Below are 20,199 nucleotides of genomic sequence, written 5' to 3'. Positions count from 1 at the left end.
GTCCTGCTCTCACTCAAACCATGGACAGGTGGAGTTTCAAACATAGGCTACTAAACCTCTCATGTCTCATTAGGTCAGTGCACTTAGTAACCAATTTGTCCCTGTTCATGCACCAACAAATATGGTTACTTTGAATGCAAAAGCAATTCCATGGCACTTTAGTTGCATCAAATATGGTCAGACACCAATCGTGTAACTGAGGCACCTATTCATTGTGACTTTCTATACAAACATGGATACCATTTTAAGCCAACCTCTTCCCATTCCCAATGAAAGAATTTAAACTGAAATATTTACCATCAGTGCAAAGTAGGATATTCAGGATGATGAAATATGCACACAAACACATAACATGTAAAGCAACACCACACAGAGATGCAATACACACATCCAGCAACATAAATAGAGTCTAGCGCAGTCTCAAAATTTGAAACTTGGCCAGCTACATGTAGTACCCAAACTTACTGCTCTTTAACACAAAGCAAATAGTTCACATGACATGAATGGTTTGTTTTCAGCTTTCAAACAGTCACCTCCAGGAAACATGAATGTACTCTCAAATAATGAAGTTTAAAATGGGTCAGCAGAGTCAATATTTCTTTGTAAATAGCCAAATTCAGCAATATTCCAGCTGTACGGTGATGGTCTATAAATAATCAAGTATGAAGTGTGGACTTCGAAAGACTTGAAAATCAACAGCAAAATGTGTCAAGCAAGTTATTGAGCCTGATGATCTGATCCTACTTGTTGCTTCTTTTCACAAGCTTGGGTTATTGAAGACCAATCTTAACCTGGATCCTCACAGGTTAGAACAGTAACTGAGTCTTCATGACATCAGCAAAGACATGTGAATTCTTCTTAGCTTTTAAGGGCCAGGGGTAACATGACATGCTATGAATCTGGGTCAGCTTATCATAGGAGTGAAACTTATCTCACTATGGGAACAAGGAGGTTGAAATATTTACTTACATCTAATCCACAGAAATCTGCCACAACCACATCACAACTTTATTCTGGGCATACATTTACAGCCACACATATTCTTGTTTCCAGTTTACAACTTACAGCACAGAAAGCCATTTCGCTAAAACTAACTGCATCTTTCTAACAATTTGGATCTAGAAGTTCTTGATTGGGAAATTTTAACATTTAACCTACTTTATATCAACATTATTACTCCAAGAGTTTATGTGCTAGACTCAAAACTCTGTCACTGGTAAACAAGCTGTAGGAAGCTACAAAGTATTACCATCTGACATACCTGCTGTGCTAGTAGGACTGGCTGAAATTATTGTTGATACTTGTGTGCTGGGTGTTGTTGAAACATCAGAGCTATCCCTCGTATTAGTGGAAGAAGTTACTATCTGAGTGTTTGATGTGTCAGTGCTGGAAGAGGTTGGTGTCTGGGTGCTCATTGCTGCTACGCTGGATGAACTTGTAATGTCCGAAGAGGGATTTGTTGGAGTGCTGGATGGGGTCACACTCAAAGACAGCTGTGAGCTCTGTGAGCTATGACTGGATGACAGCTTCAGATCTGAGTTATGGTAGAGGAAGGAACTTCACAATATGACTGTATGGAAACATATCTAGTATCTGTGCTGTGTTAGGATATATAGAGTGTGTAATGAGCTACAAGGAGCAAAATCGTTATTTAGTAACTTAAGGTGCATATATTTCAGTTACAGGTGGGTGAGGCATTTAGGAAGTTACAGTGCTTTGTAAATGATATTCATTTGTTGTCAACATCAAGCAACACATCAGTCCATCCATACTGATGATTTCCGCTTTACTTGTGAATCATTTTCCTTTGGTTCTGTGTTAAGTGCATGAGTCACAATCAAGTAACAATAAGCAACGATGATATTAGAAATGGGTAGAAGAGTGATAACTCTTGGATGGTCTGGCTCCTGAATGTTTTTAGGGCAACAGTCCTGCTCTCACTCAAACCATGGACAGGTGGAGTTCCAAACATAGGCTACTAAACCTCTCATGTCTCATTAGGTCAGTGCACTTAGTAACCAATTTGTCCCTGTTCATGCACCAACAAATATGGTTACTTTGAATGCAAAAGCAAATCCATGGCACTTTAGTTGCATCAAATATGGTCAGACATCAATCGTGTAACTGAGGCACCTATTCATTGTGACTTTCTATACAAACATGGATACCATTTTAAGCCAACCTCTTCCCATTCCCAATGAAAGAATTTAAACTGAAATATTTACCATCAGTGCAAAGTAGGATATTCAGGATGATGAAATATGCACACAAACACATAACATGTAAAGCAACACCACACAGAGATGCAATACACACATCCAGCAACATAAATAGAGTCTAGCGCAGTCTCAAAATTTGAAACTTGGCCAGCTACATGTAGTACCCAAACTTACTGCTCTTTAACACAGAACAAATAGTTCACATGACATGAATGGTTTGCTTTCAGCTTTCAAACAGCCACCTCCAGGAAACATGAATGTACTCCCAAATAATGAAGTTTAAAATGGGTCAGCAGAGTCAATATTTCTTTGTAAATAGCCAAATTCAGCAATATTCCAGCTGTACGGTGATGGTCTATAAATAATCAAGTATGATGTGTGGACTTCGAAAGACTTGAAAATCAACAGCAAAATGTGTCAAGCAAGTTATTGAGCCTGATGATCTGATCCTACTTGTTGCTTCTTTTCACAAGCTTGGGTTATTGAAGACCAATCTTAACCTGGATCCTCACAGGTTATAACAGTAACTGAGTCTTCATGACATCAGCAAAGACATGTGAATTCTTCTTAGCTTTTAAGGGCCAGGGGTAACATGACATGCTATGAATCTGGGTCAGCTTATCATAGGAGTGAAACTTATCTCACTATGGGAACAAGGAGGTTGAAATATTTACTTACATCTAATCCACAGAAATCTGCCACAACCACATCACAACTTTATTCGGGGCATACATTTACAGCCACACATATTCTTGTTTCCAGTTTACAACTTACAGCATAGAAAGCCATTTCGCTAAAACTAACTGCATCTTTCTAATAATTTGGATCTAGAAGTTCTTGATTGGGAAATTTTAACATTTAACCTACTTTATATCAACATTATTACTCCAAGAGTTTATGTGCTAGACTCAAAACTCTGTCACTGGTAAACAAGCTGTAGGAAGCTACAAAGTATTACCATCTGACATACCTGCTGTGCTAGTAGGACTGGCTGAAATTATTGTTGATACTTGTGTGCTGGGTGTTGTTGAAACATCAGAGCTATCCCTCGTATTAGTGGAAGAAGTTGCTATCTGAGTGTTTGATGTGTCAGTGCTGGAAGAGGTTGGTGTCTGGGTGCTCATTGCTGCTATGCTGGATGAACTTGTAATGTCCAAAGAGGGATTTGTTGGAGTGCTGGATGGGGTCACACTCAAAGACAGCTGTGAGCTCTGTGAGCTATGACTGGATGACAGCTTCAGATCTGAGTTATGGTAGAGGAAGGAACTTCACAATATGACTGTATGGAAACATATCTAGTATCTGTGCTGTGTTAGGATATATAGAGTGTGTAATGAGCTACAAGGAGCAAAATCGTTATTTAGTAACTTAAGGTGCATATATTTCAGTTACAGGTGGGTGAGGCATTTAGGAAGTTACAGTGCTTTGTAAATGATATTCATTTGTTGTCAACATCAAGCAACACATCAGTCCATCCATACTGATGATTTCCGCTTTACTTGTGAATCATTTTCCTTTGGTTCTGTGTTAAGTGCATGAGTCACAATCAAGTAACAATAAGCAACGATGATATTAGAAATGGGTAGAAGAGTGATAACTCTTGGATGGTCTGGCTCCTGAATGTTTTTAGGGCAACAGTCCTGCTCTCACTCAAACCATGGACAGGTGGAGTTCCAAACATAGGCTACTAAACCTCTCATGTCTCATTAGGTCAGTGCACTTAGTAACCAATTTGTCCCTGTTCATGCACCAACAAATATGGTTACTTTGAATGCAAAAGCAATTCCATGGCACTTTAGTTGCATCAAATATGGTCAGACACCAATCGTGTAACTGAGGCACCTATTCATTGTGACTTTCTATACAAACATGGATACCATTTTAAGCCAACCTCTTCCCATTCCCAATGAAAGAATTTAAACTGAAATATTTACCATCAGTGCAAAGTAGGATATTCAGGATGATGAAATATGCACACAAACACATAACATGTAAAGCAACACCACACAGAGATGCAATACACACATCCAGCAACATAAATAGAGTCTAGCGCAGTCTCAAAATTTGAAACTTGGCCAGCTACATGTAGTACCCAAACTTACTGCTCTTTAACACAAAGCAAATAGTTCACATGACATGAATGGTTTGTTTTCAGCTTTCAAACAGTCACCTCCAGGAAACATGAATGTACTCTCAAATAATGAAGTTTAAAATGGGTCAGCAGAGTCAATATTTCTTTGTAAATAGCCAAATTCAGCAATATTCCAGCTGTACGGTGATGGTCTATAAATAATCAAGTATGAAGTGTGGACTTCGAAAGACTTGAAAATCAACAGCAAAATGTGTCAAGCAAGTTATTGAGCCTGATGATCTGATCCTACTTGTTGCTTCTTTTCACAAGCTTGGGTTATTGAAGACCAATCTTAACCTGGATCCTCACAGGTTAGAACAGTAACTGAGTCTTCATGACATCAGCAAAGACATGTGAATTCTTCTTAGCTTTTAAGGGCCAGGGGTAACATGACATGCTATGAATCTGGGTCAGCTTATCATAGGAGTGAAACTTATCTCACTATGGGAACAAGGAGGTTGAAATATTTACTTACATCTAATCCACAGAAATCTGCCACAACCACATCACAACTTTATTCTGGGCATACATTTACAGCCACACATATTCTTGTTTCCAGTTTACAACTTACAGCACAGAAAGCCATTTCGCTAAAACTAACTGCATCTTTCTAACAATTTGGATCTAGAAGTTCTTGATTGGGAAATTTTAACATTTAACCTACTTTATATCAACATTATTACTCCAAGAGTTTATGTGCTAGACTCAAAACTCTGTCACTGGTAAACAAGCTGTAGGAAGCTACAAAGTATTACCATCTGACATACCTGCTGTGCTAGTAGGACTGGCTGAAATTATTGTTGATACTTGTGTGCTGGGTGTTGTTGAAACATCAGAGCTATCCCTCGTATTAGTGGAAGAAGTTACTATCTGAGTGTTTGATGTGTCAGTGCTGGAAGAGGTTGGTGTCTGGGTGCTCATTGCTGCTACGCTGGATGAACTTGTAATGTCCGAAGAGGGATTTGTTGGAGTGCTGGATGGGGTCACACTCAAAGACAGCTGTGAGCTCTGTGAGCTATGACTGGATGACAGCTTCAGATCTGAGTTATGGTAGAGGAAGGAACTTCACAATATGACTGTATGGAAACATATCTAGTATCTGTGCTGTGTTAGGATATATAGAGTGTGTAATGAGCTACAAGGAGCAAAATCGTTATTTAGTAACTTAAGGTGCATATATTTCAGTTACAGGTGGGTGAGGCATTTAGGAAGTTACAGTGCTTTGTAAATGATATTCATTTGTTGTCAACATCAAGCAACACATCAGTCCATCCATACTGATGATTTCCGCTTTACTTGTGAATCATTTTCCTTTGGTTCTGTGTTAAGTGCATGAGTCACAATCAAGTAACAATAAGCAACGATGATATTAGAAATGGGTAGAAGAGTGATAACTCTTGGATGGTCTGGCTCCTGAATGTTTTTAGGGCAACAGTCCTGCTCTCACTCAAACCATGGACAGGTGGAGTTCCAAACATAGGCTACTAAACCTCTCATGTCTCATTAGGTCAGTGCACTTAGTAACCAATTTGTCCCTGTTCATGCACCAACAAATATGGTTACTTTGAATGCAAAAGCAAATCCATGGCACTTTAGTTGCATCAAATATGGTCAGACATCAATCGTGTAACTGAGGCACCTATTCATTGTGACTTTCTATACAAACATGGATACCATTTTAAGCCAACCTCTTCCCATTCCCAATGAAAGAATTTAAACTGAAATATTTACCATCAGTGCAAAGTAGGATATTCAGGATGATGAAATATGCACACAAACACATAACATGTAAAGCAACACCACACAGAGATGCAATACACACATCCAGCAACATAAATAGAGTCTAGCGCAGTCTCAAAATTTGAAACTTGGCCAGCTACATGTAGTACCCAAACTTACTGCTCTTTAACACAGAACAAATAGTTCACATGACATGAATGGTTTGCTTTCAGCTTTCAAACAGCCACCTCCAGGAAACATGAATGTACTCCCAAATAATGAAGTTTAAAATGGGTCAGCAGAGTCAATATTTCTTTGTAAATAGCCAAATTCAGCAATATTCCAGCTGTACGGTGATGGTCTATAAATAATCAAGTATGATGTGTGGACTTCGAAAGACTTGAAAATCAACAGCAAAATGTGTCAAGCAAGTTATTGAGCCTGATGATCTGATCCTACTTGTTGCTTCTTTTCACAAGCTTGGGTTATTGAAGACCAATCTTAACCTGGATCCTCACAGGTTATAACAGTAACTGAGTCTTCATGACATCAGCAAAGACATGTGAATTCTTCTTAGCTTTTAAGGGCCAGGGGTAACATGACATGCTATGAATCTGGGTCAGCTTATCATAGGAGTGAAACTTATCTCACTATGGGAACAAGGAGGTTGAAATATTTACTTACATCTAATCCACAGAAATCTGCCACAACCACATCACAACTTTATTCGGGGCATACATTTACAGCCACACATATTCTTGTTTCCAGTTTACAACTTACAGCATAGAAAGCCATTTCGCTAAAACTAACTGCATCTTTCTAATAATTTGGATCTAGAAGTTCTTGATTGGGAAATTTTAACATTTAACCTACTTTATATCAACATTATTACTCCAAGAGTTTATGTGCTAGACTCAAAACTCTGTCACTGGTAAACAAGCTGTAGGAAGCTACAAAGTATTACCATCTGACATACCTGCTGTGCTAGTAGGACTGGCTGAAATTATTGTTGATACTTGTGTGCTGGGTGTTGTTGAAACATCAGAGCTATCCCTCGTATTAGTGGAAGAAGTTGCTATCTGAGTGTTTGATGTGTCAGTGCTGGAAGAGGTTGGTGTCTGGGTGCTCATTGCTGCTATGCTGGATGAACTTGTAATGTCCAAAGAGGGATTTGTTGGAGTGCTGGATGGGGTCACACTCAAAGACAGCTGTGAGCTCTGTGAGCTATGACTGGATGACAGCTTCAGATCTGAGTTATGGTAGAGGAAGGAACTTCACAATATGACTGTATGGAAACATATCTAGTATCTGTGCTGTGTTAGGATATATAGAGTGTGTAATGAGCTACAAGGAGCAAAATCGTTATTTAGTAACTTAAGGTGCATATATTTCAGTTACAGGTGGGTGAGGCATTTAGGAAGTTACAGTGCTTTGTAAATGATATTCATTTGTTGTCAACATCAAGCAACACATCAGTCCATCCATACTGATGATTTCCGCTTTACTTGTGAATCATTTTCCTTTGGTTCTGTGTTAAGTGCATGAGTCACAATCAAGTAACAATAAGCAACGATGATATTAGAAATGGGTAGAAGAGTGATAACTCTTGGATGGTCTGGCTCCTGAATGTTTTTAGGGCAACAGTCCTGCTCTCACTCAAACCATGGACAGGTGGAGTTCCAAACATAGGCTACTAAACCTCTCATGTCTCATTAGGTCAGTGCACTTAGTAACCAATTTGTCCCTGTTCATGCACCAACAAATATGGTTACTTTGAATGCAAAAGCAATTCCATGGCACTTTAGTTGCATCAAATATGGTCAGACACCAATCGTGTAACTGAGGCACCTATTCATTGTGACTTTCTATACAAACATGGATACCATTTTAAGCCAACCTCTTCCCATTCCCAATGAAAGAATTTAAACTGAAATATTTACCATCAGTGCAAAGTAGGATATTCAGGATGATGAAATATGCACACAAACACATAACATGTAAAGCAACACCACACAGAGATGCAATACACACATCCAGCAACATAAATAGAGTCTAGCGCAGTCTCAAAATTTGAAACTTGGCCAGCTACATGTAGTACCCAAACTTACTGCTCTTTAACACAGAACAAATAGTTCACATGACATGAATGGTTTGTTTTCAGCTTTCAAACAGCCACCTCCAGGAAACATGAATGTACTCCCAAATAATGAAGTTTAAAATGGGTCAGCAGAGTCAATATTTCTTTGTAAATAGCCACACTCAGCAATATTCCAGCTGTACGGTGATGGTCTATAAATAATCAAGTATGATGTGTGGACTTCGAAAGACTTGAAAATCAACAGTAAAATGTGTCAAGCAAGTTATTGAGCCTGATGATCTGATCCTACTTGTTGCTTCTTTTCACAAGCTTGGGTTATTGAAGATCAATCTTAACCTGGATCCTCACAGGTTATAACAGTAACTGAGTCTTCATGACATCAGCAAAGACATGTGAATTCTTCTTAGCTTTTAAGGGCCAGGGGTAACATGACATGCTATGAATCTGGGTCAGCTTATCATAGGAGTGAAACTTATCTCACTATGGGAACAAGGAGGTTGAAATATTTACTTACATCTAATCCACAGAAATCTGCCACAACCACATCACAACTTTATTCTGGGCATACATTTACAGCCACACATATTCTCGCTTCGAGTTTACCGCATACAGTACAGAGAGCCATTTCATTCACACTAACTACACCTTTCTTGCAGTCATAGGGTTCTTGATTGGGAATTTTAAACATTTACCCTACCTTACAATACTGCAATTGTTCATGTGCTATGTTCAAAACACCATCACTGGTAAGTACATGGTAGGAAGGTACAAAGTATTGTGCTGGTGCAAAAAGTGAATGCTGGATGTTTAGTAACTTATACAGGTGGATATACTTCAGTTACAGGTGGGTGCAGCAGTTAGGAAGTTACAGACCTTGGCAAATGATCTTCATTGTTGTAGAAAATACTCTTGGTTTTGATAAAAATAATAAAGGAAATGTCTTCATTTTCCCCAATAATGGTTATGTAAGTCATATGTATATTTCATATATTCCAACATGTCATTTGTCTTTCAGAATCAAGCAATGCTCTATACCAACACAATGGCCTGCTATTATGTCATCCCCAAATGTTTGGATCAATTTGAAACATTAACCTAAACACTGCTTTTGACAGTCCTGGGGTTTCAGATTAAACCAAGAGATCTGGGCTGTCATTCTCAAAATGTTTGTAACCCTTAAAATTCTTAACTTTCCCCTTGCCAGTGTGTTAACACTGTTAAGAATGGGCTTAAGATATTCATAGAGTTACAAACATTTCGAGAATAGCCAGCTAGAATCTGTCTCTCAAGGAGGCACATGACTTTCAACATCCATTTGTCACATAAGTAAATGAGTGAATATTATTAACATCCACAGTAATACAATTATATTGGGGTATCACATGGTGATAAAGAATATCCAAATAAGAAACTTGTGAAGTGACTATGAAAAGAAAATATGTCATATTGCTGTATTTTGTATTTCAGGAGGACAAAATGTAACAGTCACTAACATTCATTCAGGAAAGAACCAGCGCTGTAAGATGAAGAAGTGTCATGGTGAGCAGAAGAGTGCAGGGAAGGTACCGGAGACATTGACACCTTGGAACCTCTACATGCACATATTCTGGCACAATATTTGACAGGTACTGCTCACCTCTCATTCCTTAAGTCAATTTGGCATAGAAGTTTTGAAACAAGTTAACTGCTTCAACAGTGTACCATTTCTATATTGTGAATGAACAATGTGCCAAGGGTTGATCATTTAAATCAGTGGATGTCATTTCACTGTGTTTTAAATGTCAAAAGATACACTTCTTTAAATTTCACACCATTGTAAAAAGATCACATAACATACATCTAAATATTAACCCCTAACTTAAAAATGATGGGTCAACCAACCTATGGTACAGTACACATATTAGTCAGTACAAATATTAGTCCATGAGAAGTGTAAGTGTCTTTGTGTACATCTCTTGTTCTTTCTGGCTGTCAAAACATCCACGACAGCATCGTATAAAGTCTGTTTGCATAGTTTCTCAAAGGTGTTAGGGTGTTAACAAATACCATCATCACTGAGATAATTTACTTGAAAGTGAACATGTAATTTTATACCACCTACCTGATTCTTTGTTGGTCGATAGACCTATGGCAGATGTCTTTATGAATGCCATGTGTGTAGTCACTGAAAGAGGCACTAATGCTGAGGACATTGCCTGTACTTGACTTTCAGAAACACTTCTTAGTCCTACAGATGTTGACAATGTTGGTGTTCTAGACTGTGATCCTGTTAGGCTTCTGGAGAATGTTTGTGGTGATGTGTTAGAGTCAGCTGATGTGGACAATGTTGGTGTTCCTGATAATCTACCTGTTAAGCTTCCTGAGTATGTTTGTGGTGCTGTATCAAAGGAGGACATTTGTCCACTTGAATACACTTCACTGGTTGATGTCTCTGATGATGCCCTGGACATAGTCAATGAAGCACTCCTTGTTTCACCAGCCATAGATGTATGAGTAGAGGTTGTAGAAGATGCTTGTAATTGACTCTCAGAAACCACATTTCCTGAGTCAGATGATGTGGACAATGGTGGTGTTCCTGATAACATGCCTGCTAAGCTTCCCAGGTATGTTTGTGGTGCTGTATTGGAGGATGAAATAATCATTGATGTCTCTGATGATGAAATGGGCACAGTCAATGAAGCACTCGTTTTTTCACCAGCCATAGGTGCTTCAGCAGAGGTTGCAGAAGATGCCAGAAATACTTGACTATCAGAAGCTACATTTCCTGAGTCAGTTGATGTGGTCAATACTGATGTTCCTGATAATGTGCTTGCTAAGACTCCTGAAAATGTTTCTGCTGTTGTATTGGATGATGAAATAGTCATTGAAACAATTCCTGTCTCACCAGCGATAGATGTTTCAGCAGGAGTGGCAGAAAATGCCAGAAATACTTGACTCTCAGAAGCCACATTTCCTGAGTCAGATGATGTGGACAATGGTGGTGTTCCTGATAACGTGCCTGCAAAGCTTCCCGAGTATGTTTGTGGTGCTGTATCAAAGGGGGACATTTGTCCACTTGAATACATTTCACTGCTTGATGCCTCTGATGATGCCATGGACATAGTTAATGAGGCACTCCCTGACACACCAGCCACAAATGTTTCAGTAGAGGTTGCAGAAGATGCCAGAAATACTTGACTCTTAGAAGTCACATTTCTTGAGTCAGTTGATGTGGTCTGTGTTGGTGTTACCGATAATGTGCCTGCTAAGCTTCCTGAATATGTTTGTGATGCTGTATCTGAGAATGACGTTTCTCCACTTGAATACATTTCACTGGTTGATGCCTCTGATGATGCCATGGACATAGTTAATGAGGCACTCCCTGACACACCAGCCACAAATGTTTCAGTAGAGGTTGCAGAAGATGCCAGAAATACTTGACTCTCAGAAGCCACATTTCTTGAGTCAGTTGATGTGGTCTGTGTTGGTGTTCCCGATAATGTGCCTGCTAAGCTTCCTGAATATGTTTGTGATCCTGTATCTGAGAATGACATTTGTCCACTTGAATACATTTCACTGGTTGATGTCTCTGATGATGATATGGGCATAGTCAATGAAGCACTCGTTTTGTCACCAGCCATAGGTGCTTCAGCAGAGGTTGCAGAAGATGCCAGAAATACTTGACTATCAGAAGCTACATTTCCTGAGTCAGATGATGTGGTCAATACTGATGTTCCTGATAATGTGCCTGCAAAGACTCCTGAAAATGTTTCTGCTGTTGTATTGGATGATGAAATAGTCATTGAAACAATTCCTGTCTCACCAGCAATAGATGTTTCAGCAGGAGTGGCAGAAAATGCCAGAAATACTTGACTCTCAGAAGCCACATTTCCTGAGTCAACTGATGTGGACAATGTTGGTGTTCCTGATAATCTACCTGTTAAGCTTCCTGAGTATGTTTGTGGTGCTGTATCAAAGGAGGACATTTGTTCACTTGAATACACTTCACTGGTTGATGTCTCTGATGATGCCCTGGACATAGTCAAGGGAAGAGTTGGTGTCTCAATCACCATAGATGTATGAGTAGAGGTTGCAGAAGATGCCAGGAATTGACTCTCAAAAGCCACATTTCTTGAGTCAGATGATGTGGACAATGGTGGTGTTCCTGATAACGTGCCTGCTAAGCTTCCTGAGTATGTTTGTGGTGCTGTATCAAAGGGGGACATTTGTCCACTTGAATACATTTCACTGCTTGATGCCTCTGATGATGCCATGGACATACTTAATGAGGCACTCCCTGACACACCAGCCACAAATGTTTCAGCTGAGGTTGCAGAAGATGCCAGAAATACTTGACTATCAGAAGCTACATTTCCTGAGTCAGTTGATGTGGTCAATACTGATGTTCCTGATAATGTGCTTGCTAAGACTCCTGAAAATGTTTCTGCTGTTGTATTGGATGATGAAATAGTCATTGAAACAATTCCTGTCTCACCAGCGATAGATGTTTCAGCAGGAGTGGCAGAAAATGCCAGAAATACTTGACTCTCAGAAGCCACATTTCCTGAGTCAACTGATGTGGACAATGTTGGTGTTCCTGATAATCTACCTGTTAAGCTTCCTGAGTATGTTTGTGGTGCTGTATCAAAGGAGGACATTTGTCCACTTGAATACACTTCACTGATTGATGTGACTGATGATGCCCTGGACATAGTCAAGGGAAGAGTTGGTGTCTCATTCACCATAGATGTATCAGTAGAGGTTGCAGAAGATGCCAGGAATTGACTCTCAAAAGCCACATTTCTTGAGTCAGTTGATGTGGACAATGGTGGTGTTCCTGATAACGTGCCTGCTAAGCCTCCTGAGTATGTTTGTGGTGCTGTATCAAAGGAGGACATTTGTCCACTTGAATACACTTCACTGATTGATGCGACTGATGATGCCCTGGACATAGTCAAGGGAAGAGTTGGTGTCTCATTCACCATAGATGTATCAGTAGAGGTTGCAGAAGATGCCAGGAATTGACTCTCAAAAGCCACATTTCTTGAGTCAGTTGATGTGGACAATGGTGGTGTTCCTGATAACGTGCCTGCTAAGCCTCCTGAGTATGTTTGTGGTGCTGTATCAAAGGGGGACATTTGTCCACTTGAATACATTTCACTGCTTGATGCCTCTGATGATGCCATGGACATAGTTAATGAGGCACTCCCTGACATACCAGCCACAAATGTTTCAGTAGAGTTTGCAGAAGATGCCAGAAATACTTGACTCTCAGAAGCCACATTTCTTGAGTCAATTGATGTGGTCTGTGTTGGTGTTACCAATAATGTGCCTGCTAAGCTTCCTGAATATGTTTGTGACGCTGTATCTGAGAATGACGTTTGTCCACTTGAATACATTTCACTGGTTGATGCCTCTGATGATGCCATGGACATAGTTAATGAGGCACTCCCTGACACACCAGCCACGAATGTTTCAGTAGAGGTTGCAGAAGATGCCAGAAATACTTGACTCTCAGAAGCCACATTTCTTGAGTCAGCTGATGTGGTCTGTGTTGGTGTTCCCGATAATGTGCCTGCTATGCTTCCTGAATATGTTTGTGATCCTGTATCTGAGAATGACATTTGTCCACTTGAATACATTTCACTGGTTGATGTCTCTGATGATGCCATGGACATAGTCAAGGGGGAAGTTAGCGTCTCATCCGCAATAGATATATCAGTAGAGGTTGCAGGAGATGCCAGGAGTACTTGACTCTCAGAAACCACATTTCGTGAGTCAGCTGATGTGGTCTGTGTTAGTGTCCCTGATAATGTGCCTGCTATGCTTCTTGAATATGTTTGTGGTGCCGCACTGGAGGAGGACATTTGTCCACTTGAATACATTTCACTGGTTGATGTCTCTGATGATGCCATGGACATAGTCAAGGGGGAAGTTAGCGTCTCATCCGCAAGAGATGTATCAGTAGAGGTTGCAGAAGATGCCAGGAGTACCTGACTCACAGAAGCCACGTTTCCTGAGTCAGATGATGTGGCCAATGTTGATATTACTGATAATGTGCCTGCTAAGCTTCCCGAGTATGTCTGTGGTGCTGTATCAAAGGAGGGCATTTGTTCACTTGAATACATTTCACTGGTTGATGTCTCTGATGATGCCATGGACATAGTCAAGGGAGAAAGTGGTGTCTCATCAGCCATAGATGTATCAGTAGAGGTTGTAGAAGATGCCAGGAGTACTTGACTCACTGAAGCCACATTTCCTGAGTCAGCTGATGTGGCCAACATTGGTGTTCCTGATGATGTGCCTGCTATGCTTCCTGAGTATGTTTGTGGTGCTGTATCAAAGGAGGGCATTAGCCCACTTGAATACATTTCACTGCTTGATGCCTCTGATGATGCCATGGACATAGTTAATGAGGCACTCCCTGACATACCAGCCACAAATGTTTCAGTAGAGTTTGCAGAAGATGCCAGAAATACTTGACTCTCAGAAGCCACATTTCTTGAGTCAATTGATGTGGTCTGTGTTGGTGTTACCAATAATGTGCCTGCTAAGCTTCCTGAATATGTTTGTGACGCTGTATCTGAGAATGACGTTTGTCCACTTGAATACATTTCACTGGTTGATGCCTCTGATGATGCCATGGACATAGTTAATGAGGCACTCCCTGACACACCAGCCACGAATGTTTCAGTAGAGGTTGCAGAAGATGCCAGAAATACTTGACTCTCAGAAGCCACATTTCTTGAGTCAGCTGATGTGGTCTGTGTTGGTGTTCCCGATAATGTGCCTGCTATGCTTCCTGAATATGTTTGTGATCCTGTATCTGAGAATGACATTTGTCCACTTGAATACATTTCACTGGTTGATGTCTCTGATGATGCCATGGACATAGTCAAGGGGGAAGTTAGCGTCTCATCCGCAATAGATATATCAGTAGAGGTTGCAGGAGATGCCAGGAGTACTTGACTCTCAGAAACCACATTTCGTGAGTCAGCTGATGTGGTCTGTGTTAGTGTCCCTGATAATGTGCCTGCTATGCTTCTTGAATATGTTTGTGGTGCCGCACTGGAGGAGGACATTTGTCCACTTGAATACATTTCACTGGTTGATGTCTCTGATGATGCCATGGACATAGTCAAGGGGGAAGTTAGCGTCTCATCCGCAAGAGATGTATCAGTAGAGGTTGCAGAAGATGCCAGGAGTACCTGACTCACAGAAGCCACGTTTCCTGAGTCAGATGATGTGGCCAATGTTGATATTACTGATAATGTGCCTGCTAAGCTTCCCGAGTATGTCTGTGGTGCTGTATCAAAGGAGGGCATTTGTTCACTTGAATACATTTCACTGGTTGATGTCTCTGATGATGCCATGGACATAGTCAAGGGAGAAAGTGGTGTCTCATCAGCCATAGATGTATCAGTAGAGGTTGTAGAAGATGCCAGGAGTACTTGACTCACTGAAGCCACATTTCCTGAGTCAGCTGATGTGGCCAACATTGGTGTTCCTGATGATGTGCCTGCTATGCTTCCTGAGTATGTTTGTGGTGCTGTATCAAAGGAGGGCATTAGCCCACTTGAATACATTTCACTGCTTGATGCCTCTGATGATGCCATGGACATAGTTAATGAGGCACTCCCTGACATACCAGCCACAAATGTTTCAGTAGAGTTTGCAGAAGATGCCAGAAATACTTGACTCTCAGAAGCCACATTTCTTGAGTCAATTGATGTGGTCTGTGTTGGTGTTACCAATAATGTGCCTGCTAAGCTTCCTGAATATGTTTGTGACGCTGTATCTGAGAATGACGTTTGTCCACTTGAATACATTTCACTGGTTGATGCCTCTGATGATGCCATGGACATAGTTAATGAGGCACTCCCTGACACACCAGCCACGAATGTTTCAGTAGAGGTTGCAGAAGATGCCAGAAATACTTGACTCTCAGAAGCCACATTTCTTGAGTCAGCTGATGTGGTCTGTGTTGGTGTTCCCGATAATGTGCCTGCTAAGCTTCCTGAGTATGTTTGTGGTGCTGTATCAAAGGAGGAAATTTGTCTGCTTGAATACATTTGACTGGTTGATGTCTGTGATGATGCCATGGGCATAGTAAACAAAGCACTACTTTTCTCACTAGCCATAGGTGCTTCAGCAGAGGTTGAAGAAGATGCCAGAAATACTTGACTATCAGAAGCCACATTTCCTGAGTCAGCTGATGTGGACAATACTGGTGTTCCTGATAATGTGCCTGCTAAGCTTCCTGAGTATGTTTGTGGTGCTGTATCAAAGGAGGGCATTTGTCCACTTGAATACATTTCACTGGTTGATGTCTCTGATGATGCCATGGATATAGTCAATGAAACACTCCTTGTTTCACCAGCAACAGATGTATCAGTAGAGGTTGCAGAAGATGCCAGGAGTACTTCACTCTCAGAAACCACATTTCCTGAGTCAGCTGATGTGGTCTGTGTTGGTGTTCCCGATAATGTGCCTGCTATGCTTCCTGAATATGTTTGTGATCCTGTATCTGAGAATGACATTTGTCCACTTGAATACATTTCACTGGTTGATGTCTCTGATGATGCCATGGACATAGTCAAGGGGGAAGTTAGCGTCTCATCCGCAATAGATATATCAGTAGAGGTTGCAGGAGATGCCAGGAGTACTTGACTCTCAGAAACCACATTTCGTGAGTCAGCTGATGTGGTCTGTGTTAGTGTCCCTGATAATGTGCCTGCTATGCTTCTTGAATATGTTTGTGGTGCCGCACTGGAGGAGGACATTGGTCCACTTGAATACATTTCACTGGTTGATGTCTCTGATGATGCCATGGACATAGTCAAGGGGGAAGTTAGCGTCTCATCCGCAAGAGATGTATCAGTAGAGGTTGCAGAAGATGCCAGGAGTACCTGACTCACAGAAGCCACGTTTCCTGAGTCAGATGATGTGGCCAATGTTGATATTACTGATAATGTGCCTGCTAAGCTTCCCGAGTATGTCTGTGGTGCTGTATCAAAGGAGGGCATTTGTTCACTTGAATACATTTCACTGGTTGATGTCTCTGATGATGCCATGGACATAGTCAAGGGAGAAAGTGGTGTCTCATCAGCCATAGATGTATCAGTAGAGGTTGTAGAAGATGCCAGGAGTACTTGACTCACTGAAGCCACATTTCCTGAGTCAGCTGATGTGGCCAACATTGGTGTTCCTGATGATGTGCCTGCTATGCTTCCTGAGTATGTTTGTGGTGCTGTATCAAAGGAGGGCATTAGCCCACTTGAATACATTTCACTGCTTGATGTCTCTGATGATGCCATGGACATAGTTGATGAAGTACTCCCTGACACACCAGCCATAGATGTATCAGTAGAGGTTGCAGAAGATGCCAAGAATTGACTCACAGAAGCCACATTTCCTGAGTCAGCTGATGTGGCCAATGTTGATGTTACTGATAATGTGCCTGCTAAGCTTCCTGAGTATGTTTGTGGTGCTGTATCAAAGGAGGAAATTTGTCTGCTTGAATACATTTGACTGGTTGATGTCTGTGATGATGCCATGGGCATAGTAAACAAAGCACTACTTTTCTCACTAGCCATAGGTGCTTCAGCAGAGGTTGAAGAAGATGCCAGAAATACTTGACTATCAGAAGCCACATTTCCTGAGTCAGCTGATGTGGACAATACTGGTGTTCCTGATAATGTGCCTGCTAAGCTTCCTGAGTATGTTTGTGGTGCTGGATCAAAGGAGGATATTTGCCCACTTGAATACATTCCACTGCTTGATGTCTCTGATGATGCCATGGATATAGTCAATGAAACACTCCTTGTTTCACCAGCAACAGATGTATCAGTAGAGGTTGCAGAAAATGCCAGGAGTACTTCACTCTCAGAAACCACATTTCCTGAGTCAGCTGATGTGGCCAATGTTGATATTACTGATAATGTGCCTGCTAAACTTCCCGAGTATGTTTGTGGTGCTGTATAGGAGGATGAAATAATTATTGAAACAATTCCTGTCTCTCCAGTCACAGGTGTATCAGTAGAGGTTGCAGGAGATGGAAGAAATACTTGACTCGCAGAAGCCACATTTCCTGAGTCAGCTGATGTGGTCAATATTGGCGTTCCTGATAATGTGCCTGCTACGCTTCCTGAGTATGTTTGTGGTGCTGTATCAAAGGAGGATATTTGCCCACTTGAATACATTCCACTGCTTGATGTCTCTGATGATGCCATGGACATAGTCAACAAAGCACTACTTGTCTCACCAGCCATAGGTGCTTCAGCAGAGGTTGCAGAAGATGCCAGAACCATGGACATAGTCAACAAAGTACTACTTGTCTCATCAGCCATAGGTGCTTCAGCAGAGGTTGCAGAAGATGCCAGAAATACTTGACTATCAGAAGCCACATTTCCTGAGTCAGCTGATGTGGTCAATATTGGTGTTCCTGATAATGTGCCTGCTAAGCTTCCTGAGTATGTTTGTGGTGCTGTATCAAAGGAGGATATTTGCCCACTTGAATGCATTCCACTGCTTGATGACTCTGATGATGCCATGGACATAGTCATGGGAGAAGTTGGTGTCTCATCCGCAATAGATGTATCACCAGAGGTTGCAGAAGATGCCAGGAGTACCTGACTCGCAGAAGCCACATTTCCTGAGTCATCTGATGTGGTCAATACTGGTGTTCCTGATAATGTGCCAGCTAAGCTTCCTGAGTATGTTTGTGGTGCTGTATCAAAGGAAGGCATTTGTCCACTTGAATATATTTCACTGCTTGATGCCATTGAAACAAAATCTGTCTCACCAACCATAGATGTTTCAGCAGAAGTTGCAGAAGATGCCAGAAATATTTGACTCTCAGAAGCCATATTTGCTGAGGAAGCTAAATATGTTTCTTGTGCTGTGTTGTTGGATGACATTTGTCCATTTGAAGACATTCTACTGGTCTCAGTCCCAACAGCTGTCATGGTTGGTGTGATTGTTGATGGCAGGAAGAATGTTTCAGCTGAAGCATTACAGATTTCCATCACAGAATGTACATGCTAATGTCACAAATGTATCTACTAGGACTAAATCTAGACAAGTGAAATGTCTGACTAATTTGTCAACTATGGCCTAATTGGACTAAGACTCACGAATAGTTGAGGGAGATGGTTTTGCTGTAGTGAGGTCTATCTATCAGAGAAACATCAAATCTGGGCTAATCAGTGGTTGTTGACACTACAAGCAATGTATCACAAGAGTGACATAGGTTATAGCAGTTACAGTCCCATATTGTGTCCACATATAATCTCCACATCAGTTTCTGACACAGTACTCTATGTTATCTAAGGCAACCTTTGCTAAAATAAATGAGCCTGAAAAAAATGGATGAAAGCATCTCTGACTTGAAAGCACTCCAAGCAAATATCACAGAAGATTAAATGACAAACTCTTTGGCTGATATACTAAATTAGAATATAGTATCTTGATGACTTTAAACAAAGTATTTCCCATTAACACCCCAATTCAATATAGCACTTAATGTCTTTAAAGTGACAATTTATGATTAATTTATGTTGACACCTATACAGATGCATATTTGGTTTGTTCTAGTAAATGTTGTAGGTCCAGAAGAAAATATATTATGTACAATAACTAAAAAAAAATTAAATTAAACATTCACAACACCACTGTTAGAGTGACCTCATAAAATTTTCCATATTTTCAAAAGTGCCTTCTCTGTTGAAGAGTATGTATACAATTTGAGTGTGTTCTATTTGTGGCATGACCTTATCTTAAAATCTTACCTTGGTTTTTCATTTTTTTACTTGTTTTGCATAAAGTTTTCTTGTTTTTGTTGTGCAATTTGGTAATCCTTTACCTGAATAATGATGGTCTGAAAATCATCCTGTGATTGACACATACACTCACACAATGGGTATGATATGTATCACACCAAATCAGCAGATCAAACCACCTAATCCTGTTAGTTGCTTCTGATGACAAACATGGCTTGCTGAGTACCCATTCCAATCTTTAATGTCATGATATAAAAGGGTACCATACTTTGT

At 40.6% G+C, this 20,199-nt stretch overlaps 1 protein-coding gene across 1 annotated transcript in view; it reads right to left on the bottom strand.

The window, feature by feature from the left end:
• Window positions 1-20,199, bottom strand: part of LOC137266456 (uncharacterized) — a 303,788-nt gene that overhangs the window by 38,043 nt on the left and 245,546 nt on the right. The window contains exons 159-162 of the mRNA XM_067801954.1: window positions 7,046-7,318; window positions 5,118-5,390; window positions 3,190-3,462; window positions 1,262-1,534 (exon numbers count right to left, since the gene is read on the bottom strand). Coding sequence (XP_067658055.1) covers window positions 1,262-1,534; window positions 3,190-3,462; window positions 5,118-5,390; window positions 7,046-7,318 — 1,092 coding nt within the window. The remainder of the gene's footprint in view (window positions 1-1,261; window positions 1,535-3,189; window positions 3,463-5,117; window positions 5,391-7,045; window positions 7,319-20,199) is intronic.

The sequence above is a fragment of the Haliotis asinina genome, chromosome 15 (assembly GCF_037392515.1).
Source record: "Haliotis asinina isolate JCU_RB_2024 chromosome 15, JCU_Hal_asi_v2, whole genome shotgun sequence".
Classification (NCBI taxonomy): Eukaryota; Metazoa; Mollusca; class Gastropoda; order Lepetellida; family Haliotidae; genus Haliotis; species Haliotis asinina.
This window is presented reverse-complemented; position numbering and strand designations above follow the sequence as displayed.